The 15,878-nt window shown below is 36.8% G+C and overlaps 1 protein-coding gene across 1 annotated transcript in view; it reads right to left on the bottom strand.

Moving 5' to 3' along the window:
- Nucleotides 1-10,431: 10,431 nt before the first annotated feature.
- The window catches only part of GPM6A (glycoprotein M6A), a 393,537-nt gene continuing 388,090 nt past the window's right edge, over nucleotides 10,432-15,878 (bottom strand). The window contains exons 5-7 of the mRNA XM_023554995.2: nucleotides 15,781-15,857; nucleotides 15,185-15,250; nucleotides 10,432-12,748 (exon numbers count right to left, since the gene is read on the bottom strand). Of these exons, the coding sequence (XP_023410763.2) occupies nucleotides 12,596-12,748; nucleotides 15,185-15,250; nucleotides 15,781-15,857 (296 nt within the window). The 3' untranslated portion in view covers nucleotides 10,432-12,595. The remainder of the gene's footprint in view (nucleotides 12,749-15,184; nucleotides 15,251-15,780; nucleotides 15,858-15,878) is intronic.

The raw sequence follows: 15,878 nt of genomic DNA, 5'->3' as shown, positions 1-15,878 counted from the left end.
GTATTTCCTTCCCATTTTATCTTTCACAGGTGTTCACTCCCAATAAACCACAAAGCCAAACCCGTTGCCCTGGAGTTGATTCCAACTCATAGAGACCCTATAGGACAGAGCAGAACTGCCCCATAGGGTTTCCAGGGCTGTAATCTTTACAGAAGCAGACCGCCAGTCATTTCTTCAGCGGAGCAGCTAGTAGGTTTGAACTGCTGACCTTTTGGTTAGCAAATGAGCACTTAACCACTGCACCACTGGGGTTCCTTTAATTCCCAGTAAACCTCCAATAATCCTAACCTTGTGTCAGCAATGTCTCCCTGTAGAAACTACCTAATACATAAATGTACACTTACATCTAAAAGAAATTAAATCCACTGTTAAAAACTTTCCCATAAGACAAACTTAGGCCCAGATAGCTTCACTGATAAAGTCTTCTAAACCTTTAGCTATTAATTGACACAATCTTGTCATTTATATAACACGAAACAAACTCTTACAGAGAATAGGAAAAGAAACAAAAGAATGTTTCCTAGCTCTCATAGCTTGATACCAACGTCTGATAAGAACTTTACAAGAAAGAAAGATTACAGACCAATCATCTCTCATCAACATAGACACAAAAATATTAAATAAATTGCTGGCAAATTAAATCTAATGACATATAAGGAAGGATCACCCTGTTTTTGTGCACATAATGCTTACCTTCTGGGTTTGAGCTGTCCAGGGTCTCCCCTGTTTGGTATTTTCATCAGTGTGCTATGCTAACGTTTTTTTCAGCAACATGTGGAAGAGGATTGGTATGGCAGCGGTTGTGAGGGTACCTAGTGGGGGGAGTCCACAGCCGACAAACAAATGCAAAGGGTGTGCATTATTTGCATAAAAATAAGGTACATGTTATGGCTAAAACCCATTGCCATTGAACCTGTTAAAAAACCCGTTGCCATGGAGTCATTTCTGTCTTATGGTGACCCTATAGGACAGAGTAGAACTGCCCCATAGAGTTTCCAAGGAGCGCCTGATGGATTCAAACTGCCGACCTTCTGGTTAGCAGCTGTAACCCTTAACCGCTACACCACCAGGGTTTCTCATTGCCACTGAGTGGATTTCAATTCATAGTGACCCTATGTTATGCTATGTTATGATTAAGTGGGGCTTTTTCCTTTATCCCATGTAGGGAAAGGTGGTTTAACATTAAAAATTTCAACAAATGTAATTCTCCATATTAATAGATTAAAAAAGAAAAAAAAAACATATGATCTTCTCCAAGGGCTCAGAAAAGGCATATGCTTATTTAACATGTTTGTGATTTAAAAAAAAAAAAAAAAATTATAGTAAATTATGATTAGAGAGAAAAAAACAAGGAATATGTTTGAATACCCACTTTGGAAGGGTATATTCACATGGCCAACAAATACGTGATGTAGCATTCCATTTCATTAGTTATTAAGGAGACAGAAGTTAAAATCACAGTGTGATAGCAGTACGCACTGACCAAAATGGCTAAAACGAAGAAGACAAACAACACTATTGTTAAGTATTTTGAGCAACCAGAGCTGTTAGGAGTGTAAATTGGTACAACCATTTGGGAAAACAGTTTGGCAGTATCTAGTACAGTTCAACATTTGCATAACCTCTGCTCTAGAAATTTCACTTCAGATATATACTCAGTAGAAATGAATATAACACGTGTTATAAAAGGCAGACACAAGAACATTGACGGCAGCACTGTCCATATTAGCCACCAAGTGAAAACAACTAAAATAGGATGGGTTAAAACCAACCAAACAAGCGAAGTCTAGAAAGCAAAGAGAAAAAAATGCACTGAAAGTCTAGAAAGCAAAGAGAAAAAAATAAACTACAAATGTTTGCAAAAGTATAAATGGATCTCACAAAGATGATGCCAGACTAAAAGAATACATATGGTTCAATTCACATAAAGTTAAAAAATAGACGAAATTAGTCTCTGGTGTAGAGCTCAGGATAGTGGTTACCCTGGAAAGTGGCACAGGAGAGTCTTCAGAGGTGCTGGTAATATTTTTGTTTTTCGTATATTCAGTTTGTGAAAAATCATGGAGTGTGTACTTACCATCTGTGCACTTTTCTGCATCTGTTATCCTTAAATAAAAAGTACAAACATATGTAAGTCTGTTGCTGTTGTGTGTCACTTTGTTGATTCCAACTCATAGCTACCCTATATGACAAAGTAAAACTGGCCCATAGAGTTTCCTCTGTGGGAGCAGATCACCAGGTCTTTTGTCCCATAAAGCCACTGGTGGGTTTGAAACCCCAACTTTTCAGTTAGCAACCGAGCTCTTAACCAGGGTTCCTTATGTGTAAGTTAGATACCCCCAAAGAAATATTGCAGAAACTTATTTTATTAAGCTAAATTTTGTTCTTGTTTTTCAAATGTTACCTGTATGCTGAGTATTATATTAAATTCAGTCGATCATTTGGATTCAAAGTGCCTCTGTGTAAAAAATGACAATACAAAATACAAAACCTTTTACAGATGCCAAGCTAATCAGTTATTTAACAATTATTAAATCAAAGGTAATATGAAAAAAGGATGAATACTTTTGAGTTTAAGAAGATTTATGCCATTACCTTAATCTGGAGATTGAAAGTCTCCTAAGAAAAGTATTTATTTTCTCTTAACTGCAAAGCTCAAATTCAATCCCATAAAACCGATATTCTGTTTTACCACACTAAAAACATCGTGGTTCATACAATTCTTCTATTCCCAGTCAATTAATTCACTTATTCAGTAATTATTTATTGGAAATCTACTGTCTGCCAAACAAAGTTCAAAATGCTGGGAACAGAAATCAGAACAAGATGCCTGACTTTTTAGGCTTATATGCTATTTGAAGGAGACAGATATAATCAACTCATTTTCCAGTAAGTAATTTAATTACAACTATGATAATTGCTATAAAGGGAAATTACAGGGTCCTAAATTTTTTTTTTTTTTTGAGCATAGATGAAGAAGCCCTGGTGGTGAGTGGTTAAGTGCTCGGCTGCTAACATAAAGGTCGGTGATAGGAACCCACCGCCTGCTCCACTGGAGAAAAATGTGGCAGTCTACTTCCATAAAGATTACAGCCTTGGGGCAGTTCAACTGTCCTATAGGGTCGATATGAGTCGGAATCGACTCGACGGCACTGGGTTTGGTTATAGGCTCACTATGAGTTGTAATCAGTTCCATGGCAAAGGATTTGTTTTGGGGTGGAGAACTAAAAATGTTTCTTGAGACCAAAAGGTTTGTGCACAAATCTGAAGGATCCACAGAGAAGAATTAAGACAAAGTGGGAAGGCTTATTCCAAACAGAGACAAAGTGTTTAAGTTATGGCCAAGCGGTGAGGAAGAAACTCTTTCTCACCCCTTGAATTTGAACTTGAAGAACAAAAGTACCCCAGTGTGGCTGGAGCTCCAAAATTTGTAGAAATAGGGCTGGAGTTGAGGTAGGACAAGATCATGCGTACACTATTAAAATTTATCTTTCTCCTAAGAACAAAGGAAAGCCACTGGATAGTTTTCAACAGAGGAGTGGCAGGATCCTTTAGGCACTATTGGTACTTTCTAATCCCTCTGGCTGCAGTGCAGACAATAGATTAGTGAGGAAGCCACAGATAGGAAGCTATCATAGAAATCCAAGGAAGAGAAAGTTGGTGCCTTGAAACAGATTGAGAGTGTGGAGATGCGGTGTAGTAGACAATTTTGAGAGATATTTAGACGGTAAAATTGATAGGACTTAACGATTGAGTAAGTATGATTGTGTTAAAAAGAAAATGTCAAGAGGAAAAAAAGTTTCTGGCTGGTACAAGTGGATACATATCGATGATGTTCATTAAGATAGAGAATATGGGGGAATGGAGATAAGATCCGGGTTTAATTGACTCAGGGACTCCAAAACCTGTGAGGGAAGACGTTGAGCAGACAGTGAGGCACAAAGGGGCAGCGAACTGATTAATCACTTCTCTTTTCTTTCTGGGCACAGGGCTGACTCCATTTCTCCGGGTTTTATGCAGCTGGGTGAAGCAGTGTGGCTGAGTTCTGGAATGTGAGCTGCAGCCTGGTTCTTAAACACGGCCACTCAATCCTCCAGGCTCACTTCCTCTTCCATTCCCAGCCTGCTGGGTGAAGAAGATGCCCAGGGGTCCCTGAGGGAGAGGGACTTTGAGGTAGGGGCTTGTGTCCCCAGTGACTGCAGGAAGCAGAGCTTCCCCTGTTGATTCCCATTGTGCTATGACATAAGTGACAAACTAGCGTTCATTACGTAAAGCTACTGAGACTTCGGGATTGTTTTTACAGCTGTTAGCTTACTCTGCCTAATAAAGAAATTGGAACTGAAAATGTGGTCTTTCTGTAAAACAAAATGAAACAAAAAACAAACCCTAAAAAATGTCTTTGCAGCCAAAAGGGAGAAAACTGTTAATAGAGTTTTTTTTTTTTCTAATGGTGACTTTTTTTTTTTAACACAGGATTAAAATATTTGGTAAAACTGACATTATGATTTACTGATCTGCTATAACTTAGTGATCGGTTACTCCCAGGGAAAAAAGTTAGAAAACAAAATATTAACAGCGTGCTTTGACTACTATTGAGTAGGTTTGGCTAGAATGTATCACACAGAATTGAAATTAGTAAAGAATTAAGAAGGAATAAAGAGAAACACAGAGAGGCCAAAAATGTGCAGTCTTGCCAGGTTGGGAAAGCTGACTGCTTCTAGATCTTAAATGGAAAGAAATAAGAATGAGGCAGGTTTTGAGAAATAAAATACCTTTGAAGACTCAATCTTGTGGTAAAGATCAGACTAAGCTTGTTAGCTTCTTACCTGTTTCAAGTAGCATTAAGGTAGCTGCTATTAAATTGAGAGAGAAAAGCGTGGGTGTCAGGAAAAAGAAGAACAGTATTTTAGAAAGAACTTTTGATGTGGATACTGGAACATGGACCCTAAACTTTGGAGGACATTGCATTGTTAAAAAAAAAAAAAAAAGATCCTGGATTAAAAAACAAGGACAACAACAACAAAAACCCTTTAACTATTGAAGACATAAACAACACTTGATTCCCAGGCTTGGCAGCAGCATTACGTAATCCTTGGAAGGTGAGCAGAATCCAATGAGGACATCTACTCCATCGGCCACTTCAGATATGCCCATGGAGGATAACAGACACACACACACACACACACACACACACACACAATTCCCAGAGTGGCTACAATAGACAAGGGAATTACTTTCAGAGACTCTGCGGTAGCAGGGTCTAAATAAATTCTTGAGGAAAAATTAATAAATACATGAAAACAAAGCATTAGATTTAGCAATCGTAGAACATTTGTAACCCTGACAAGAGTTGAAGAGAAAATGAGAGAAGAATAACTGGAGGTGATTATGCACCTCATTTAAAGAATTATGCTGTAAAGGAGAGCTGAGACGTAGACCCGTGGCTGGGTGTAGAGGAATGAGAAGGCAAGAGAAAGTTTCTGGTTTTCTTATTATTCACTTGTTTTAAGATGGAAATAAAAGCCATTAGAGAGTGCAAAAATGGTGATTCAGGACAGACTAGAGATGGTAAATTTGCTGGAGTGATATCACCAAGTAGGTGAGAGGGGAGGGGTTCTAGAGAACACTGAGAAATACGGGCCCTTTACCCACAATAAAAGGAGGAGAGGCAGAGATGATGCGCCACGATGCAGAAAGGTTGGGAGATACAGTGGTGGGAACTCATGGAAATGTGCCTCTGATTGCTTCTCATTTCTCCCTGAAAAAGGAATCGGCGTTTGATTCTGCAGATGGAAAGAAAGTGTTGGAAGTTTGGTAAAAGTTATGGCACAGTAACCAACCAGTGGATATAGAACAGTGATTGTTCTAGAACAGAGATTAGCAAACTCTGGCCCTCAGGCCAAATTTGGGCCACCATCTGCTTCTATAAATAAAGTTTTATTGGAACACAGCTGTGCTTATTTACTTGCTTATTGCCTATGGCTGCTTTTGTACTACAGTGGCAGTGTTGAGTCATTGCAACGGAGACCTTATGGTCCTAAAATACTATGGAACTAAAATATTCTGTATCTGGCCTTTTACAAAAAAAATTTGCCAACCCCTGCCTTATGAAAATGGAGTAGCTTAGTTGGCAGTCCTAAAAGTTTACCTAAACTTAGGTGAGTTTTGTCAGTCTAGAGATCTATTTTTCTCCAGCCAGCATTTAGTTATGCAAGTTCAGGTGTAGAGCAGTAGACAAATAGATGTATTTAACCAGGGTTGGCATCTTCTCACCGTAAGTTCAAGGAAGAGAGAGGGTCAAAGGAGCTGAATTTTTGCCAAGACTGATTATAACATTGGACCATGGAATTGTAAATATAATGAGATAAAAAAAAAAAAAAAAAAGCCAAACCCACCTCCATTGAGTCAATTCCGACTCATAGCGACCCTAAGGGCAGAATAGAACTGCCCCTTAGAGTTTCCAAGGAGCGCCTGGTGGATTTGAACTGCTGATCTTTTGGTTAACAGCGGTAGCACTTCACCTCTAAGCTGTCAGGATTTCCAAAGAGATCAAAGGGCTGTAAAATACAGGCGTCTAATAGGTATGTCATGCCGGTGGAGCAAAAAAGCTGGAAAGGTAGGGGATGGAAAATACAGCTGGAATTCATGTAGTTTAGACTATACCCAGTGTACAGTTACTGGAAATTATGAGTTTCAGGGACTGGGTGGCTGAGGCAGGGTGTGGGACAAAACTATAGGAAGAGAGAACACAAGCACTGACCTCAGTAACTGATGTCAGAGTATTTAAATTATTGTCTGAAGTCTCCACTTGGCTTGACAGAAACTCCTTTTCATTGTTACTTCAAGCAGTAAATTGATACTTATTACATAAATCAATAGGTGTTATATTCATGAAAGTGTGGAAGGTAAGATGATTCTTGGATATTAAAGCAAAACGAAACAAAAACAGTTGCCATCAAGTTGATTCTGACCCATGGCGACCACGTGTGTCCGAGTAGCACTCCATAGGGTTTTCAGCGGCTGATTTTTAGGAAGTAGAGTGCCAGGCCTTTCTTCCAAGGACGTTCTAGGCGGGGTCGAACCTCCAATCTTTTGGTTAGCAGCCTAGCACATTAATTGTTTGCACTACCCAGGGCTCATCTTGGATTTTAAAGAATGAATATTAAAAAGCTCAGGAGAAAAAAATCTTAAAATTAATCCAGTCTCTTTGTATAAATAGTATCCCTATATCTTTAAAATCTTGTGATTTTTATATCATTTGCATTTATTGTTGTCTCAACTTACCATGTTTATTTACAAGGTGTGATTTAGGTGGCTTGGGAAGCTTAATTATTTTAAAACCATGATGCTGTTGTTGATAGTTTTAGGAAAATTATTGTCTTGTTAAACATCATTCACTAGCCAAGAACACCCAGTTCTCATTTAGATTGTTGCTTCTTCTCTGAAAGAACTGATTCCCTCCCATCTAAAAAAAAAAAAAAAATACTAAGAAGGGTTATATATACAGTAGTTATTGTGAGTATTATGTATAGAGAAAAAGCCAAATCTAGTTTATAACCCCATAGGCTGGGGAACTTTGTGATGAATCTGGATTATTCTGGGGACAGTTTGTGTTAATCTGCTGGATTATTCAAGTTTTCCTTCAAATGATGTTAGTATTCCTTTCTTAATAAAGTATATATGTGTATTCTAAAAGTCATATCTTCTGGAAATCTTTTCCCTTTATTTATTAAAAAGGCTAGATTGATATTATATATTTTTTCAATATATTCCAAATGTAGATTAATAAGATTTTATAGGCTGATTAATAGAACATTTTAAAAACTTATTTTTTCAAAAGAGGGAAATTCAGCAATCCTCCATGCTCGTTAGTAGAAAGCACAAAAGCATTTACGCGTACAGAAGTACTTTCATGTTTTTTTAGTGGGTCATATTGGTGGGTCTTTGCTGGCCTGCAAATTAACAAATGAATCAGTCAAGACGGGAATGCTAATTTATTTACGACAACTTGCATAAACCGTTTTAAGAAAAAAGTACCAGTGCCTTCTAGACATATCGACACCAGCTCCCCTCCCCCAAACACACACACACACACAGTTGAACAAATCTGGTGTTCTGTATGCAGAATCCTAAGTGACACACAAAATGCACCCCTGCTCCATCTTTTGATGCGGGTCCTGAATTATTTCTCTTTTCAGTCTACACAAAATGGCACAGGACGTGGACTCAGAGTTGGATTTGTCTGGGGCTGTCACATTCCCATCAGAATGCTCCAAACAGAAAACCATAATTATTGAAACAAATAAACTGCACCACTTCTCTAAAAGTCAAAAGATGTCCCCACTGTCTAATCAGAGTCCTGGGGTGGAACAAACGCTTAAGCACTAGACTACCTGGAGGAAGGTTGAAGGCTCAAAGCCTCCTCGAGGCAGCTTAGAAGACTGCCTGGTGATCTGATTCTGCAAGGTCACGGCCTCGAAAACCCTAGAGGGCAGTTCTACTCTGCACACATGGGGTTGCCAGGAGTCGAATCAGAGCCTATAACAGGCAGCCAAAGAAGAGCTCTTCTGCCTTGCCCCCGCTTCTCGGAGACAAGAAAGTTCCAGCCTCTGCAGCACCTAGAGCTTTAGCTTTGTTCTGAAATGCCTTGAGTGGAGGGCAAAAATTCTGATGAAAACAGAACCTGTGGCTTCAGGTGTCTTTCACATTTTTTTCACACAACAGAACCAAACCAGTACAATTCATAGTGACCCTATGGGACCGAGTAGAACTGCCCCATAGAGTTTCCAAAGAGTGGCTGGTGGATTCAAACTTCTGATGTTTTGGTTAGCAGCCGAACTCGTAACCACAGCGCCAATAAGGCTCCAGTTTTTTCACCTAGTAGGTTGTTATTTCTTGGTCTTTTTGTGTGTGTTTTTGACTTTTATATTTTTTACATTTTCCCCACTATGAGATAAATCTTTCAATAACATTGTTCATGTATTTCTCCCTCTTAATCAAACAGTAACAGCAGAATTACTTGGATTTACATTTCACAGTTACTCTTAGATTTTATTCTTCCATTTTTTTGTTTGTTTTGTATTGTGTTTTCAACTATAGGAAATAATACAGGTTAGAAACACAATGGTTGAGAAAATTTATTCCATTCCAATAAATGGCCTAAGTTCTTTTTCAATATCCAAGTTTCATGAATTTTTATGGAAAATAGCAAGAGAACCTAAAATGACCAAAAAAGGTAAAGTGTACTTTCATGAGGAAAAAAAACAAGAGGTAGACTTATATAGACCAGTAGAAAGATGTTTACATTTCAGCTAGAAGCATTTTACACCAACTTGCCATCCCATTGATATAAAATGATCTGTGATCTGAAAGCCTTTTAGGAAACTTGAGTATTTCTTCTTCAAGGTATGATGGTTTAAGTCACATTTTAACATTGTCAGCATATATCAGCTATCAAATTAGTTAAGTATACCTGAAAATGAGATGCCTCTGTTTTGTCTAAAAGGCAGCAATGAAAATATGTGACAAAAAGTCAAGTTCACCTGCTCTTTCAGTGCACAAATGACAATCTGCTATTTCTTAATTTTAATATTAAAAAGTAAAATGACTGCACCTCTAAGTCAGAGCTGGTCAATATACATTTTATTCTCAAAAGTGCATAATTTCTTTATCCCTACGTTAGCTTTACTCTTCCCAAACGGAAATCACTCCCCTTAAAGATGAAATGTGCATTTTTACAAAGAGGAGCAGATTTTTCAGTTTTCAAAAGTTATGATAATCTTATAATAATCAGATTTTTAAAAGCATATACTATGAATTTTTTTGTGTGTGGTATTCTTTAACACATTTTTTGTTCTTTTCTTACTATGCTAAGAATTTCATAAAAAATTAGAAACAGTAGTAACTATAAGCAGATTTAGATAGGAAAATAAATTTCTTATTACCTTCAAAATGCCGATTTAAAATAAAATGCAGACATTTTGTCCAGATCTACTTAGGATTATTATAGCTATTTCTAACCTAAACCCAAGAAAATTCCATTCCAAGCTGCCATTCATAATACACAGATAATTGAAGATGAATAGCATTCTTTAAGCCTTATGAAAATTAGTATTTTTCTTGAAAATTATTTTATTATTTTAAATTGCTATCACTTGTAGTTTGGCCTGAAGAAATTAGACTCAAAGCATACATACATGCATATATATATATATATATTTTTCTTTTTCATTTCATTGCGCTCAACTTGATATTTTGAGGTGAACAAAGAAATCTTTCTTTCTGATCTACGTTAGTCTTTTTGTTTCTCTGTTAGTTTGTGAAGCACGAAGGAAAACATAAAATAACAGAAAGAAATTAGGCAGAGAAATAGAGTAGCTTGAGAATAGTTGCCACTTGCCAAATGAAATGACCTCGAAAGTCATTACCCCTTCCAGCTCCCCACTCAGGCTGCCTAGCGTTCCTGAACTGCATGTCCATACACAGAAACTTGAATTTTAGCTCAGTATAACTGAAATAAGAATACTAAGGAGATGGAGTCTTTTTCATTTGAAAGGAATGCATACACATAAGAAAGAGAAACAAAACAACAAAATAAAAAACACCGCAGAAACTAATAATAAGTACACAAATTACACAAGTGTGTTTATTACATTTTGCAAGCACCTTGTTCTACATTTCAAAAACGCCACCATCAAGCTGTTGGCACATTTATGTACAAAACAGATTAATTGTAATGCCTGCTACAAAGCACTCTTTGTGAAAATACAAACTCTAATACCAGAAAAAAAAGCTCAAAGCGTCAACATCATTACATAAGTTTCAAAGACAGTTTTTAAAAATCATCACAAACTGTTAAGACACAGAACTGAAACACTATAATATAGCATTGAAGGAAGCCCATTAATACTTTTGCTGAATATATGTAATACTGCGTATATCAGAAAAATGTTCAACCAGTAAGATAAGCTAAGTGTAAAAAAAAAGAAGCGAAACCATCCCCAAATTAATTAAATAATTCTACAGAATGCATAATCATGCCACAGAGAAGTCTAGTAATACCCCCTACCTACTACAAGAACTTGTAAAATTACTGGATGCATGATTGGTCATTGTACAAAGATTGTTTCACTCAATAAATTTTATTAGAAATGCACTTATATCGAGAAAGGATTTCACAATGGTCAAATCAGTGCGCGCCACCACCTAGTTTTATAACTGACAAAAATGTCTTGTCAGGCTACATCGTTTTAAAAGACACTTTACAGCATTCTTGTAGCATTAGAAAGAATCGAAAAGAAGAAAGTCGAGGTTGAAACAAACAGCGGATTTGGTCCAATAATACTGATTGCTTTTTTTTTTTTTTAATTCCTTTGATACAGGAACTTCTTATAAATGAATATGAATGAACATTTGTTGTTAAAATGGCTTACTTGAAATAAAAACACAAATATATCACTACACTTTCAAAGGATACATTCTATTGTGGCCTCCTCCGACCACGCTTTTAAAAACACTACAGGTAAACCGACGTAGATTGGAAGGCTGCAAGCAAAGCTATTATATTCATGGAAGCCTTTTCAAATATATCATACACGCTTTAGGGCAGTTTACAGAGGTGCAATCCATTAAAACTTCTAAAGCAGGTAAAACAACTTCTCGGGGGTTAGTGTGCTTATTTTTAATATGTCACCTTCATAAAGGCAATCAATCTTCCACATTAGCATAAAAGTTCCAATCCAGCCACTGCTGACATCACAAAGAGATCGACCTTCTGCAGACCACTAGGAGTTATCTCCATCCATTCGTCTCTACACTCAACTTTAAAACGTAAGCCTGGTGTCACAATCTTAAAAAGCCAAGGAGCCATGCGTTAGCATCGATGTTCTACGTGCTCACAACATAAACATGAGTAATCAGAGAGAAACACCTTTAAAGTACACCAAGAAAAATACAATGGTAACAAAGATAAGAAGCACTTTTTTTTGTTTTTTGTTTTTTTACCTACTCTTACAAATTTAGAAATTGCACCTTAGTTGATGAAAACCTTAACCGGGGCCTATAGTAATACGGCCTCTGATCTTTAGACAAGATATCCATGTTTCAAGAGGTGTCCTCATGTCATCCCTGTCTATTGTTCATAACGTACAATGGTCCCTTTGAAGGTTACCTGTAGTTAAGCTAGTTACCGAAATAAAAACTAAAGTGTATAAAAAGCTATTGTTTTCTTTTCAAAAACATAAGAAGTAATGCAAAAGGTGTTCTGTATAACACATTGGAAGTGGTTAAAAATCAAACAAATCTTTGCCTTTGATGATGTTAGTATCTTTGATTTTACAGAACTATTAAGTGAGTTTGAAAAATCAGAAAAAAGGGGGGGCGCTGGATAGGAGCTTGTAGAAGAGATCTGATTACACCAACTTAACAAATTAGCAAATTCAGTGCTAATCAACAAAGACTCGTATTCAGGTGATTCATAAGTCACCCTACACATCACTGCTGAGAAGCACTTTCGTCTTGTTTTTCAGTGGTTGGAGGTTGGATGGCCTTTAGTTAAACACCAAAGCATTGGAATGGTAGGGAGGAGAGCCAGGCTTTATGTGTATGCATTGAGCCGCTCTTTGGAGCGGGTAGAGTGGATGTCGTGAAGTTCTTGCTCCTCCTTCGACTTGATGTCCTCGTATTTCTGCATCCGGCAGGCATCTTTCACATAGGCCCAGTTGGCAGACAGAACCATAAGGTAGTGAACCTGAGCAAAGACAAAAATAATTTACACTGACGGTCTGTTCAGGATCTTTACCGCAGCGTGTTTTCAGGAAAGAAATATTCAAACATCTACTTAAAGTGGAAAAATCCATATACAAAGGGAGCCACCATTGAAGTTAATGACACTTGCTATATTCTGAGAATCAAATGTGATCACAAACATAGAGCATTTAACAATGCTGTCAACAAAGTAGGTTTTCAGTAACTGTAGTAACAGTTGTAGCGTCCCTGCCTCCTAAGACTTAAACGATTACCAGAGCTAATAAACTAGAAGTACCGATGCCAAATTATTTAAGCTAGTATGGGGTTGGATGTCAAGGGAGTTAATGATTGGTGATGGCTCTGTCCAGAGAGAACCCCAAAAGGAAAGCTGAATACTTAGAAAAAAAATAATAATAATCTTCCAAACTTCTGCTATTTGAAATAAAAATGTTTTTATTTATAACTTTAAGGATATGCAAAGCATAGTTTCCTTAACAGATGCAAAATATCCAAGTAATCTATTATCTTAAAATCTTTTGATGATAGAATCATTTCAAAGTCAGCATTTTTCAGGGACATTTCAATCACATTATTTGATTAAACAGGTATTTTTCACTGGTGCATGCCTGGACGGGTACCTTTTTAAACAGACTCTTACATATACATATGTGTATATGTATATATGTATATAGCAAATGCAAACAAATGCTTTATTATGTAGCTCTTTTCAAAAGGTGCTTTCAAAATCCTTTGGATATGGGGGTATATCGGTTGTAGATACACAAGCTCTTAAAAATTCTCCAGTGTATGCGACATGTGTGTGAAGACACACTTATAGATGTTTCCTCTGAGCTCCCAGCCCAGCTGTGTGCTGTTCAGACCATGACTGTTTGAAGCACCACTGGCCAGGACAGGTTGATGTCTCCCAAGGGCACATTTTAATTTTAGGCTAAGAATACAAGGTCCTTGCTTAACGTCCTGTTTTGATCCCTCCAGTTAATCAGCCAACAGGATTTTAGTATGTATCTGATATTCTGAAACTAAACACCTATGTAGAGATTCATAGCCACTACGTTTAAAACGCTGAGCAATGTTTAAATCAGCAAAACATTTTGAAAACTGATTTTTGCATTCACATAGTGTTGTTAGATATTTTTTAAATGTTTTTAATAAAATAGAACAGAGCCTAATTAAAAAAAAAAAGTGTTTATGAAATCACTAAAAATAACCGGTCTGATTTGGCTCATTAGCATGTTAGCATTGTCTCATCTTTTCTATATTTAGTATTAGACTAAAGATAAAAACACCCCCTTTTTTTAAAACTGTCCCTTTCACCAATATATTAGACAATGTATGGGCACCATGAGAAAAGTTACTAAATAAATTCAAAGTTCTTCATTTTTTACATACTGAGTTGTCTATAAGCGCTCTAAGGTTACTGAGGATCTTCTGGAGTCCTGTATTACTTGTCTTCTAGGATAAAAAAAAAAAAACAGGAACTGAAGGTCTTAGTTGCAAAAGTTACTACAGATGCTCAGAAGGCTTGCTCACCGTCGATGGTTGGTACCCTCATGAGAAACATGGAACTCAGGGTGGGTTACGAGGGACAGGCAGGGTCTGGCACATGATAGGTCCGCAAAGACCTGTAAAAACCTGATAGGTTGAAGTAGGACTTGTTCTTAAAATTTCTGAAGAAAATTAGATATAGAAGACATGACTTGAAACTAAACCTAAAAAACCTACTGCCGTCGAGTCGATTCTGACTCATAGCGGCCCTATAGGATAGGACTTGAAACTACGGAGATTTATTTTAAGAAAAATAAATTCATTCTATTTTTATAAACAAATCAATATGGTATTTTCTACATTCTTTGTTAAGGGGAAAAACAAGGATAATGGAAGTTAAGGATTTGATTAGGTGGCTCAGAATATCATGTTGACATACATATATGCCACAAAGGTAATTTGTTTCTATTAATAGCAACCTAAAGTCTAAAAAAACCCTGTTGGAGTAGTAGATAAGAGCTACAGGTGCTAACAAGAAAGTCAGCAGTTCAAATCTACCAGGCACTCCTTGGGGCAGTTCTACTCTGTCATAGGGTCGCTATGAGTCAGAATTGACTCGACAGCAACGGATTTGGATTTTTTGTTTTAATGTCTAAAATGCTAACGAACTTTTTTGTTAGCATTAGCAATATCACAGAATGTTTTCATCCTTAAGAAGATTACCAAATCTCTCTTTCGTAAAGACAATATTTCCTTATGTTAAGCCTTGTTTTTCAGTTATTTACCCACTGTTTTCATTCTGTTTCTATGGGTATTAATAGAAATGTGATCGTTATGAACTTCGGATACTTGGGGAGACTTATCATCTCTACCAGCAAATTGGTTTGTAGTGGAAATTGAATAATAAAGCATCAGAGCTTTGAAGTCTTACCATAGCAATAACTGCTGCCCCAGCTCCAGCAAGCGCCACAATAAACAAGTGGAAGGTCATGTTCAGCTGAAAAGAAAACCATAGAAAACTAAAACGTGTCAGGATTACAGCTACTGGTATCTTATGAACAAGAACGTTTTACATCTTCAACAAAAGTGATAGAGTAAATCGCTTAATCAAAAAGTATTATTACATGATCTTTTCTCCTGCAAACTTTTAAACCCTTGCAGTTGCATCACTTTACTCTAATTTCACCATAAAGATGATATCATGACTGACGACAGTTTTCAATAATATTATAGCAATATAAACCTATGTTATCTATTGTTAAGGATAATTTTATCATTTTTTCCAGCTCATTAAAATGTGGAAGTTTCTAGAAAACATAAAGATATTTATTATCATAATTTTTACTGAAATATGCACATTATTTCATGCATATTTATTCTGCACTCCCCCTGTATAACACTTCTGCAAGTAAAAATTGACTCTGAAAGGAAAAATGGAAAATGCAATATAGATTTAATTACATAGTCTTCAAACGCCAAACAGAATGCTAAAACTCAGACCAAATTAAAGGCTGCAAAAACACTCACCTCAGTGGATTCACACATCCTCAGGAAGTTCTCAGAGGCCGTGCAAATTTTCTTTTCCTCTCCGATTGTCACAATTCCTACAACAACATAGAAAATTG

This window comes from Loxodonta africana, chromosome 21 (assembly GCF_030014295.1).
Source record: "Loxodonta africana isolate mLoxAfr1 chromosome 21, mLoxAfr1.hap2, whole genome shotgun sequence".
NCBI lineage: Eukaryota > Metazoa > Chordata > Mammalia > Proboscidea > Elephantidae > Loxodonta > Loxodonta africana.
This window is presented reverse-complemented; position numbering and strand designations above follow the sequence as displayed.